At 40.6% G+C, this 12,692-nt stretch overlaps 2 protein-coding genes across 8 annotated transcripts in view; both read right to left on the bottom strand.

Annotated features, from left to right (window-relative positions):
• The window catches only part of TERB1 (telomere repeat binding bouquet formation protein 1), a 48,562-nt gene extending 39,575 nt beyond the window's left edge, over positions 1-8,987 (bottom strand). For 2 of the 7 annotated variants that reach the window (XM_059151861.1, XM_059151864.1), the window contains exons 1-2: positions 7,341-8,987; positions 4,715-4,777 (exon numbers count right to left, since the gene is read on the bottom strand). In XM_059151861.1, the coding sequence (XP_059007844.1) occupies positions 4,715-4,751 (37 nt within the window). In that variant the 5' untranslated portion in view covers positions 4,752-4,777; positions 7,341-8,987. The remainder of the gene's footprint in view (positions 1-4,714; positions 4,778-7,340) is intronic. The other 5 variants (XM_059151862.1, XM_059151863.1, XM_059151860.1 and 2 more) reach the window with 4 other exon arrangements.
• An 824-nt stretch (positions 8,988-9,811) lies between these two features.
• NAE1 (NEDD8 activating enzyme E1 subunit 1) overlaps positions 9,812-12,692 on the bottom strand; it is a 29,923-nt gene continuing 27,042 nt past the window's right edge. The window contains exons 18-20 of the mRNA XM_059151867.1: positions 12,073-12,187; positions 11,934-11,983; positions 9,812-10,051 (exon numbers count right to left, since the gene is read on the bottom strand). Coding sequence (XP_059007850.1) covers positions 9,942-10,051; positions 11,934-11,983; positions 12,073-12,187 — 275 coding nt within the window. The 3' untranslated portion in view covers positions 9,812-9,941. The remainder of the gene's footprint in view (positions 10,052-11,933; positions 11,984-12,072; positions 12,188-12,692) is intronic.

Genomic DNA, 12,692 nt, shown 5'->3' with positions numbered 1-12,692 from the left:
TGCTTGGATTAACATTTAAAGTTCTCAAAGATACAAGATTAAGAGAGAACATAGAAATATAGAGGAGCACACTAAAAGACTATTGTCAATCAGTATTTAGTCTTCCTTTTAAAAGAAATTGAACAGACAATTTGGTTCAATAAAATTATTCATGACTCAACTTTTTAATGAAAAACCACAGTACAAAGGTTATTACTAAATTAACTTGAAGTAAAAATAAAAAAATAAATTAACTTGAAGCAACTGCAAACATTTATTGATCATATTCTATATTAATAGAAACTGTAAGAAGGGTAGTTTGACTGTATAGATAGCAATAAGCCACTTATCATCAAAAGCCAAAGAGAATTTTTAATGCAACATGGTGATTTTCAATTCCAGGCACAAACACAGAAAACAACACACTTCTTTATGTATTCCTCTATTCTCTCCTGTACTCCCCTCTCCTACTTTGATATTTTCTATTAGAATCTCTCCCTTTCCAAACAAGCACCTAACGACACCTACAACTCAGTTTTATCGTCTCTAGCCTATGCAACCTAGTTCCTTTAATACTTCCGTTAGAAAATAGAACAAAATTGGGGCGTCTAGGTGGCTCAGTGGGTTGAAGCCTCTGCCTTTGGCTCGGGTCATGATCCCAGGGTCCTGGGATGGAGGCCCACACTGGGCTCTCTGCTCAGCAGGGAGCCTGCTTCCTCCTCTCTGCCTACCTGTGATCTCTATCTGTCAAATAAATAAATAAAATCTTAAAAAAAAAAGAAAACAAAATCTCAAGTATATACAATACAAAAGCACAAGTTATAAAAGAAAACTGGACAAATTAGACCTAAAAATTGAAATTTTCTGAGCTTCAAAAGATATCAAGAAAAGACAACTCAGAGAAGGGAAGAATAGATCTATAAATCAGATATCTGATAAGGGGCTTGTGTTCAGAATATACAAAGAACTCTTAAAACTCAATAATAAAAAGATAATTTAAGTAAAAAGCCTAGAATAGACATTTCTCCAAAAAAGATACACAAATGGTCAATTAGTATATGAAAAGATGCTCAACATCATTAGTCATTAGGGAAATGCAAACCAAAACCACAATTAAATACCCCATTTCACAGCACCTGTTGGTAAAGGGACTGCCTTTGGCTCAGGTCATGATCCTAGAGTCCCAGGATTGAGTCCCACATCAGGCTCCCTGCTTTGCAGGGAGTCTGCTTCTCCCTCTGACCCTTCTCCCCATCTCATTCTTTCTTTCCCTCTCTCTCTCCAATAAACAAATAGTTTTAAAATAGTTTTAAAATACCATTTCACAATTCATTTGGATGGCTATAATCAAAAAGACAGATTATGACACATGTTCATATTTGAAGAAACTGGAACCCTTATACATTACCGTAGGAACGTAAATGGTACAGCCGCTTTGGCAAAAAGTGTAGCAGTTACTCAAAAGGTTAAACATGAATTTACCAGAGACTCATCAATATTACTTCTAAATATATACCAAGAGAAATGAAAACATGTCACACAAAAACGTGCACATGGATATTCACAGCAACATTACTCCTAACTGCTCAACAGCAGAAACTGAAATTTCCATCATATCTCAAAGAGATAAACAAAATATGATATATCCATTCAATGGAATATTATTCGGCAATAAAAAGGAATGAAGATACTGATAAAACTTGAATAATCCTTGAAAATACTATGCTACGTGAAAGAAGCCAGCCACAAAAGCCCACATATTGCATGATTCAATTTATTTATTTATTTATTATTATTATTTTTTAAAGATTTTATTTATTTATTTGACAGACAGAGATCACAAGTAGGCAGAGAGGCAGGCAGAGAGAGAGGGGGAAGCAGGCTCCCTGCTGAGCAGAGAGCCTGAGGTGGGGCTTGAGCCCAGGACCCTGAGATCATGACCTGAGCCAAAGGCAGAGGCTTAACCCACTGAGCCACCCACGTGCCCCTATATGATTCAATTTATACATCCAGAATAGGCAAGTCTAGAGACAGAAAATAGACTAGCAGTTGCCTACAACTGGGGAGGGGTGTGATTGCTAAAGGGTACAGGGTTTCTTTAGGGGGATTAAAAATGAACTAAAATTGATTGTGATGACAGTTGTATAACACTGTGAATATATTAAAAAAACTAAATTGTATACTTTAAATGGGTGGATTGTGTGGTATGTTAGCTATATTTTAATAAAGCTAGTCTATACATAAAAATCAAATTACTGGTATGCCTTGCAGTTGTCCCAATGTCCAAAATAACCCCAATCTCAGTTCTTCTGGATGACTGATATGGATACTGGAAAAAAGACAGTCTCTCTTTTCTAAATCTCAGACTATATGTAAATTTGGCTACTCACTTCCAAGGCCAAACTTTGGACCCCTTCCCTTAATCATAACAGGTCTATGAGTAATATTTTCAAGTCTGTATTTTACTTCGGGAATATTATCCCTAATTCTTTCAACTGTCTTACTCTTACTTCCTTATTCTATGTTACTCCTTGATCCCTAAGATCTCTAATCCTTTTACTCCTATTGTTCACTGAGGCTTCTCATTTTATTTCCTTCCGTATTCATCCTAGATCCCATAATTCGTCACCTCAACCATATCTAAGATTACTTTGATCCCGTCCTTCTACTAAATGTGTCCTATAATCCTAACCATGACTCAAAAACACTTTGCTTTCTCTGCTCTTTCAACCCAAATTTGGGCATTGCTAAAGGAAAAAAAAAAAAAAAACAAGCAACAATGCCATTACAAATATTTGATATGCATTCCCAGTTATAACCCCCATATCTACTCTGCAATGCCATCCATGGTCAGCTCTCTCTCTCTCACACACCCTTCCGCTTCCTCTGCCATTTTCCTTAGTGGCTATTCTAAATCTTCAGCTATCTTTAAACCTCCAACCCTTGTCCCACATCTCCTTCTCTTCCACTTTGTTTTAATTGGGTTTCCCCAGAAATAGACCAAGAGACAAGGATTTGAGTGTTAAGTACTTTATGAGAAAGTGAGAGGACAGGAAGGCAGACAGAAGCAAGTTATTATTAAGGGTAACTGGAGCTTCACTGCACAAGGGAACTCTGGGAGCCAGGGTGGAACCACGTGTCTCAGAGTCATCCCAACCATCAATGAAGAGGATTTATTCATCAACTCCAGTCAGTCATTCATTCAGGGCTGCTCCCAGGGAAAGGGCTATTATCTGGCATCTCTGGCTTGCCTTGCTCTCTGGGCAAAAGCAGGTTACAAATGCCAAAATAAGTCCCGAAAGACACAGATGTTAGGCCTCACAGAATTATCCACTTTCCACAACACAGAATTCCTACAAAATATTTACAGCCACACTCATGCTTATCTCTTCCTCCACAATCTCAGAACAGGCATCTTAGCACCTTCGTGTTCCTGGTTAATCCATTCACCTGTGTTGTGGGACCCTACTGCGACTACAACTAGCACACTTTAGTGGGGGTATTTTCCCTGCCCAAAATGACTTCCCTCCTCTTTTTTGTGCTTTCTTTGAAGAACTTTTCCTCAAAATTCTGAGTCTCCCAGTGGTATGAACTGAAGATTTCCTTTCTTGCTTGTACTAGTTCGAGTTGATTTCTCTCACAACAACTCTCAACTGGCACACACAACTCTCAAATGGCACCATTACAGTCCCATGAATTCCTTACAAATATATTTATTCATTTAACAAATACATATTGCCTGCCTACTATGCATCTACTCTGTACTAGATGGAGATTTTGATTCCAAGGAACTCAAAATCTGGTGATGGAGAGAAAGACGTAATTCTCAGAGTGTAACAAAGGGTGTGAGAGGGGCATCTACAATTATCCCCGTCTCTTTTCAGTTTTCTTCAACTTCTCCCTCTCCAGAATCTTCATTCCCTCTTTATATATTCTCTTGTTTCTACTCCCCTTACAAGGCTCCCTTAACATTACAGTCTCCCTCTAACTATTACCATATATCTTCAGTCAAGCTTTTAAGAAGAATTAGGTATTCATAAGTTTCCAGATCCTTATTTCCCATCCAAAAGTCAATATAGTGCAACCTGGCTGAAATGTATTAAATTTACTGTTAGTAAAACAAATGATCTCCTAAATAAAAATCTAGTGGATAATTCAGGCATAAAGTGAGGACGTTTGACACTGATGAGCTCAAGCAATCTTTCTCATGAAGTATTCTTACAAGGCTGGTTTCCACAATTCCATATTCCTGACTTTCCATTCACCTTTCTGAAATGTTTTTGTCTTTGAGGGCCCTCTTCCTCAGCCAAACCCTTAAAAGATGGTGTGCATTAAGGAACACCTTTCCCCAACCTTTTTTTTTTTCTTTTTAAAGATTTCCTCTCTGGTGAATCTTCTCCATGGCAATGGATATAATTTCTACCTTTCTAAGGACAACTCTGAAACCTGTACTTCCATATATATTTTGGCAGTAGTTCTCTCAGGTTCCCACTGTTCTTGTATATATCTCTATTAAATCAGCTATCATATGGTATTCTTATTATCAGCATGCCTTTACCCATTAGAATGTCAGTATCCTGAAGTCAGTGTGACAGGCAGGGTAGATGCACAATAAATATGTATGTAAATTGCTGAATAATTCTTTCATTTCCTGGATCCTGTCAGATAATCTGCAGTGTATCCCACAAATAGATTATAAAATTAATTCCAAATAAATAATCCATTAATTTCTCACCTTGTATGTTCTTTGTGTCCTCACTTGCCATGCTCATCTGTATTCTTTTTCCTTATATTTCACCTATAAGAGAAAGGCATTCTCTTAGTTTAAATCAATGTTTGAGAATTACAGAATTATAAATGTAAAGGAGTAGGAAAAAAATAGTTTTCTAGAAGCCAGAGAGCAGGGACTGAATCTACAGCTTATTAAATATGTGATAATGGGGGCACCTGAGTGGCTCAGTGGGTTAAAGCCTCTGCCTTTGGCTCGGGTCATGATCCCAGGGTCCTGGGATCGAGCCCCACACTGGGCTCTCTGCTCAGCTGGGAGCCTGCTTCCTCCTCTCTCTCTGCCTGCCCCTCTGCCTACTTGCAGTCTCTACCTGTCAAATAAATAAATAAAATCTTTAAAAAAAAATATATATATATATATGTAATAAAGGTTGTACTTAAGTTCTCAGAGGCTCAGTTTCCTCATCTGCAAAATAGGAAATTCTTACTTTAAAAAAGTTGCTGCAATAATTAAATTTGAAAACATACATAAAAGCATGTGGCATTCTTAAGTACTACAGGCATTTGATACATTTTATTAAATAAACATAAAAATGGCTGGTTTACTGAATCTAACTGATCCTCTTCTGGTACTCCTTCCTTATTTTCTTTCTTATAAATTGTCATCCCATCATTTCTGACCAGTCACCCTCCATGAATCAAAAATTTAAAACACACACACTTAAGAGCTCCATTTCTCTACACAAGCTAAGTTTAGTATTAAAAATTTATTTTTTGGATCCCTGAGTGGCTCAGCCCTTAAGTGACTGCCTTCAGCTCAGGTCATGATCCTGGAGTCCTGAGATCAAGACCCACATCAGGATTCCTGCTCAGCGGGGAGCTTGCTTCTCCCTCTGACCCTCCCTCTTTTCAGGCTCTCTCTCTCTCTGTCAAATAAATAAAAAAATCTTTTAAAAATTTATTTTTCTAAAAACTTGGGTTTTTTCAACACAGCATTCTACTGTTAAGCTAAAAATTTTGTTTATATAATACTTGTTAGAATTTTTAAAATAACCAGCAACCCTGATATCCCATCTCATATGCTAAACTGAAAAAAAATCTATCAGAGTCCAATTAACTTCTTAGAGTCATCAGGACTCACAGAACTCTAGAATTCTTACTTACTCCAATACTATATGGTTAAAGGAAGATAGCTATTTATCCTTTCTATTTTTTTCTCATTCCCAGAATAGAAATAAAATTCCTAACCAAAAAACTAATGTGAGAATCTTTTTATAAGATAATATATAAATATATACAGTGTTGCCTTCTTTAAAAAAACTTAGATATTCCATTAAAAATAATAGTTGGGGGGTGCCGGGGTGGCTCAGTGGGTTAAGCCTCTGCCTTCGGCTCAGGTCATGATCCCAGGTTCCTGGGATCGAGCCCCACATCGGGCTCTCTGCTCTCCAGGGAGCCTGCTTCCTCCTCTCTCTCTCTGCCTGCCTTTCTGCCTACTTGTGATCTCTGTCAAATAAATAAATAAAAATCTAAAAAAATTTTTTTAAAAATAGTTGGGGAGTATTTGGGGGCTCAGTAAGTTAAGCAACTGCTTTTGGCTCAGGTCATGATCCTAGGTTCCTGAGATAGAGCCCTTCTTCAGGCTCCCTGTTTCACAGAGAGCCTGCTTCTCCCTCTCCCTGCTGCTCTTTCTGCTTGTGCTATCTCTGTCAAATAAATAAATAAAATCCCCCCCCCCCAAATGGTTAGGTACATTATGGTGCATTCACAGGATACTGTTACAAGAATATTGATATTTACTTGAAATGTTTAATAACAAGGCAAAATGCTTCTGCTACAATTAATCTAAAAGAACAAGGCTCAAACTTTTATCTACAGCATGATCCCCATTATGCAGAGGCAAACATAAAATAAAACCACATAGAAAATATCATATTAACACTTGTCTTTAGCTGGTAGTTCTATGGTGTCTTATACCACTTTTTTCTATTTTTACAATTTTTTAAGAGACTATTTATTTGACAGAGATCACAAGTAGGCAGAGGGAAGCAGGAGAGCAGGCCCCCCACCCGCAGAGAGCCCGACACTGGGGCTCCATCCCAGGACCTCGGGATCATTACCTGAACCAAAGGCAGAGGCTTTAACCCACTGAGCCACCCAGGCGCCCCTATTTTTACAATTTTTATAATAATAAAAATCTTCTAACATTCAAGTCCTATCATAGGCAAATGCTGCATTCTGTAAACCTCATAAATACTATCTTTTTAGTTTTTAGAACAATCCTAAGAGGGCACTATCAGGATGATCCAGCTTGGATTCATACACTGCAGAAAACTCCCTTACAGTAGGAGAAGCTTGGGAGAAAGGCCCAGAATGCAAATAAATTAGCTGTTACAATAGTTTAAGTAGATTGAGAAATAACAGGCGCAGAAAACGAGCTGAGGGTACCAGGAGTGAGTTCACACTACATGTACATTGCCAGACTCTGTAGACCGGAACAGCTGTTTCGCCGCAATCCTCGTCACCTCTTCCGGGTTTGCACAGGTGGGCGACGCCTGATCTTTCCAAGGAAGAAAGGCTACCTCCATCCCATTTCCCCAGTTTGCACTCATGGACACCAAGGCCCAGCTCACCTACAGGGCTGGGAGATCGCCTTTTGAAGAACAGAGGTCTTCCCCAGGCCCTCTCTTCTCAGACCAGGGCTCTCCAGCTCCTGCCAAGGACGGGATGCTGGTTAAAGGCGCAAGACACGCCGGGTCCCTGCGATTCACCAGCTGCGAGATGGCGCCCCTCAAGTGCTGCAGCCCACGCTGCCCGGCCCCCCCGTCTGATAAAGGGCCCCACGACTGGCTCCCCATCCCTCCCATACTCCAGAATCCGGCGAGAGACCAGGGGGGATTCTCAAGTATAATCGGGGTTGGAAACTTCTGTGGGCTCCACACGCCGGACTACATGGTACGTGACAATTCTCTTTCTGCCACCAGGTGCTGTGGGGACTGCAGCCGGGTCCGTTGCTCCTCACGAAGACCCGTTCCCGCCAGCTCAATCCACCCCCTCAAGTCAGCGGGAAGGGTAATAGCCGCGAGTCCCGCATCCCAGCCGGTGTGAGGGCGGAACCAGGCCTACCCGCGGCGGCCGACCTTCCACAGGAGGCCACAGCCTGGTTCCGGGGCGGGACCGAGGCAGGATCTGAACGCTCAGGGAGCAGAGGCCGTGACCTTTACCCTCAAGTCGCAGCGCGCTGTGTTTCCGCCCTTTCTCCCTCGCCGCCAGCCTACAGCGACGCTCGACTCGGTTTCCCGCCCAACGCGACGGGCCCACTTCCGTGGGGCGGGACTTCCTGCCACCCCGACCTCGCCGGAACCGGTGTTCCTCTGCAGACCGCCGCTCCCTGATGTTTCCAAAGCCGGTCCCGGGTGTGAAAAGGGTGGATGCAGTGTCTTTTAGGGGAGGAAAGTCACAACGTAAACGGGAAATCCCATGATCTGAGGGCTTGCAGTTTTTAGGGCTTTCTTTGCAAAGAGGGGCGTTGGCAACAGGGAGTCAGGAGAGCAGGCTCTGGGTGGATGAGGCTGGTTTGGGGACTGTGGCTGCAGGGCACAGCATGAGTTAAGAGGCCATCTGAGCACCAAGCCTAATCTTATTCCTCTCTCCCAAGCTTCCTATCCTTGTTTTCTTATAAAAAAAATATTTGGGGCGCCTGGATGGCTCAGTCGTTGGGCGTCTGTCTACCTTCAGCTCGGGTCGTGATCCCGGGGTTCTGGGATTGAGCCACACTACTCCACCCACCACCCACCCCCTACCCTCGTTGGGGCCTTGCTCAGCGGGAAGTGGGAGGCTTGCTTCTCCCTCTCCTACTCCCCCTGTTTGTGTTCCCTCTCTCACTCTGTGTCTGTCCAATAAATAAATAAAAATATATTTTTAAAAAACTCAAATATTTGTCTTTTCAAATAGTGATGGTCCTAAGAGGACCATAGCTAAAATCTACGCATGGCTAAAGTTCATTATTTAAGACTGTAAGAAAAAAAAGAGCCTATTTTAAGCTGTTTCTAATGCAACATAAAAGAGGTGTTTTTTTTTTTTTTTTTTAAGATTTTATTTATTTATTTGTCAGAGAGAGAGCGAGCGAGAGGGAGCATAGGCAGACAGAGTGGAAGGCAGAGTCAGAGGGAGAAGCAGGCTCCCTGCAGAGCAAGGAGCCCGATGTGGGACTGATCCCAGGACGCTGGGATCATGACCTGAGCCGAAGGCAGCTGCTTAACCAACTGAGCCACTCAGGCGTCCAAGAGGTTTTTTTTAAATGATTTTATTTATTTATTTGAGAGAAAGAGAGAGAGCATGAGAAGCAGACTCCCTGCTGAGCAGGGTGTCCGATGTGGGACTCGATCCCAGGACTCCAGGATCACGACCCGAGCTGAAGGCAGTCGCTCAACAAACTGAGCCACCCAGGCGCCCCTAAAAGAGGTTTTTTTAAAAAATGATTTTTTATTTATTTGACAGCGATCACAAGTAGGCAGAGAATCAGGCAGAGAGAGGGGGAAATAGGCTCCCTGCTGAGCAGAGAGCTCGATGGGGGGGCTCGATCCCAGGACCCCAAGATTACAACCCGAACGCAGAGGCTTAAGCCACCGAGGCACCCAGGCGCCCCAAGAGATTTTTTTTTTTTTTTTTTTTAAGATTTTAAGTAATCTCTATATGGTGGGGCTTGAACCTATAATCCAGAGATGAAGAGTTGGATGCTCTACAGACTGAGCCAGCCAGGCACCCCGCAAGAGATTTTTATAAATAAGCTTGAATTAGCATGCCAGAAATAATGAACTCAATTAAAAGGGGATAGCTGGGGGCGCCTGGGTGGCTCAGTGGGTTAAAACCTCTGCCTTCGGCTCAGTTCATGATCCCAGGGTGCTGGGATCGAGCCCTGCGCCGGGTTCTCTGCTCTGAGGGGAGCCTGCTTTCCCTTCCTCTCTCTGCCTGCCTTTCTGCCTACTTGTGATCTCTGTCAAATAAATAAATAAAAATCTTTAAAAAAAAAAAATGGATAGCTTTTATTCTCTGAGAAAACGACTGCTTCCTTTCCCCTTAGCCCACAAAGGAAAAGACTACATTATTACAAATGAGAAAAATGTTTATTAAGGAAACATTTAACAATCCTCCCTTAACAGAATTATACAGACTAGAGCACAACTTGAAGGCAATTACAGTTCAAATCATTAACACTACATAGGGTGCTTATTCTACAACTGGAAAGTTGCTGAAGTCTGTGACATGCCACTATAAATGTAAGTATTATTAAAAATTACAAATTGCTTAGTGATTATTTTGATAACCTCCTGAGCAGCAGCTCCTGCAAGGAAAAAGGAGAAAGGCAAAGCTTTGAAAAAGGTAAATTTCAAGTTATATAAAAAATATTCAATTCTGTGAAGAAAACCTTTCCTTTCCAAAGGCAAAAGTGTTTAAAAATAAGCCAAAACAGGGATAGCTTACTGAATCACATCAAAATCAAGGACTGCAATTTTTTTTTTAACTATTATTACAGGAACTTGAAATGTTGTCCTATATATTCACACTTTGGGATATCATGCCACAATTTAAAAGAATGAAGTATTATGGTGGTTTTGAATGGTTGATATTTTAAGTAAAGTCAAAAGAGCAGTATGGTTGATGGTAGTGCTTTTTAAAAAATACATATAGACAGAAAAGATTCTCAAAGACCACCCTTATATTTTACCCTGTGCCTACTTTACTTTAATAAGACAGGGATAATGGTATATTTGTTCTAAATACACCTGTAATTTGGAAACAACCTATACTAAACACCACCACGCTGCTATACTCAGTAAGTCTTATACAGTAACAGGTTTTGAGTAACTAATCAAAGCAAACTGCAAATATATCAAAACCTGTTACTGTATAAGACTGTATAAGACTCAAAACTTGTTACTGTATAAGACTGTAGAAAAAGCAAAAAAACTACACAGAAAAAAATTCTTCACCTATTATAATATGAGGCTTCATCTTCCACAAACATTCATTGATTTAATAAAATGAGACTATTATATTATATTATTATTATATTACGTACCAAATACTCTGGGCACTAGGGATAAAGAACAAAAGATATACATCCTTGACTTCATGGATCTTACTTTTTAGTAATAAGAGAGAGGTAATTTACAAATAAGTAAAACGTATAGTAAGTCAAATGACTCTAAGTGCTAAGGAGAAAAAGCAAGAAAGGGGGATATATATGAGTGCAAGAGGAGTGACTCAGTTTTAAACTGCGGAGTCAGAAATGGCCTCACACAGGGAAGATTAACACTTAAACAAAGACCTGAAAGAAACGGAATATAACAATGTCCCATAGAATACAGAACTCGCTTCAGCAGCACATATACTAAAAGTGGAAAGAATACAGAACACATTATGGACTGAATGTCCTAAAAATTCATGTTAAATCCTTAATACCTAATGTGATAGTATTTGGAGACGAAGACGGGAGTCTTTGGGAGGTAAAGAGAGTCATGGGATAGGGCCCTCATAATGGGTTTAGTGCCCAGGTAGGTATCCCATCTGTCCTTCCCCTCCCTGAACAAAGAATGTTATATAATGGCACACAACAAGAGAGTAGCTCCCTACAAGCCACAGACAGGCCTCACCAGAAACCAGGTGCCCTGGCCCTGACCTTGGAGTTCAGGCCTCTAGGGCATTTTTATGAAAGAGATGCTAATTTTCATATGGCCTTGAAGAACAGGTAGATTTTAGACATGTAAGAAATAGGGAGATTTAAGGCAAATGGACCCTGAGGGTTAAGGATTGAAGGAGCAGGAAATAAAAGGGCATGTTTCTGGGAAAAGGAAATAACTAAAAAAAAAACAAGGCCAGAAAGGCTGAATGGAACCAGAACATGGTGTGTTTTTAATGTCAAATCGAGGACTCTGCACTTGTTTTCTGAAGATTACTGTAGTATGCTTGTGTATACTGCCAGCGCATAGGGTCAGTTAAGTAAGAGACATGATCAGACCTGTGCTTTAGAAAAATGACTCTTCACTTTAAGATGGACAGCAGTGGGAGATGGAAAGCAGAGAGATAAGTAAAATAATCTAAACAACACAACATCCTATGTCAGTGACTTCCCTAGTTAAAACTGCTCAGAAAAAAAAACTTCCTAACTGTACTGTGTTACCAGAGATGCCAGTCTTCTTATCTATGGCGTCTATAGAACTTACCCCCTAAGAATGCAGCAATGGTGTGTGGCTCAGCAGCTCCGTATCGGCAACTACAGAAAAAGATGGAGACATGAACTTTGAACTTAGATTAACCTTACAAGACAGGTATTATTTCTCCTATGCCCTAAAAAATACTCACAATTCATGGACATAGTCATCTTTCACCATTACAGATAATCCATATTCCTGAAGGAAGCCAGTGAGACAAGACTTCAGCTTTCCTATATCTTCTTCAACTTGGTAGTTAGATATCCCTAAAAAAAACCAATATGAATTAATTTTCATTAATAAAATTTAAAAACCAATGGCACCTACTATTCTTTTTTTTTTTTTTTAAAGATTTTATTTATTTATTTGACAGAGAGAGATTACAAGTAGGCAGAGAGGCAGGCAGAGAGAGAAGGGAAGCAGGCTTCCCACTGAGCAGAGAGCCCGATGCGGGACTCGATCCCAGGACCCTGAGATCATGACCTGAGCCGAAGGCAGCGGCTTAACCCACTGAGCCACCCAGGCGCCCCGGCACCTACTATTCTAAATCCAGTTTTAGGTGTCCTAGTCAAAATAGTAAGGTATGATATTTACAACTACCACAAAGCTGTAACAATCAAAGAAACCATCTGAAGCCTATTAAAAATTCAAGTTTGATAAGTCTGCTTTGTTTACTGTTCTGTACCCAGTATCTAGAAAACTATCTGACACATCCTTGGTGCTCAATAATTATTTGACAGAGAACTGAATGAATAAGAAAGTGATGTCCCA

This window comes from Mustela lutreola, chromosome 16 (assembly GCF_030435805.1).
Source record: "Mustela lutreola isolate mMusLut2 chromosome 16, mMusLut2.pri, whole genome shotgun sequence".
NCBI lineage: Eukaryota > Metazoa > Chordata > Mammalia > Carnivora > Mustelidae > Mustela > Mustela lutreola.
Note: the sequence above shows the minus strand (reverse complement) of the source record. Positions and strands in the feature narration are given on the sequence as shown.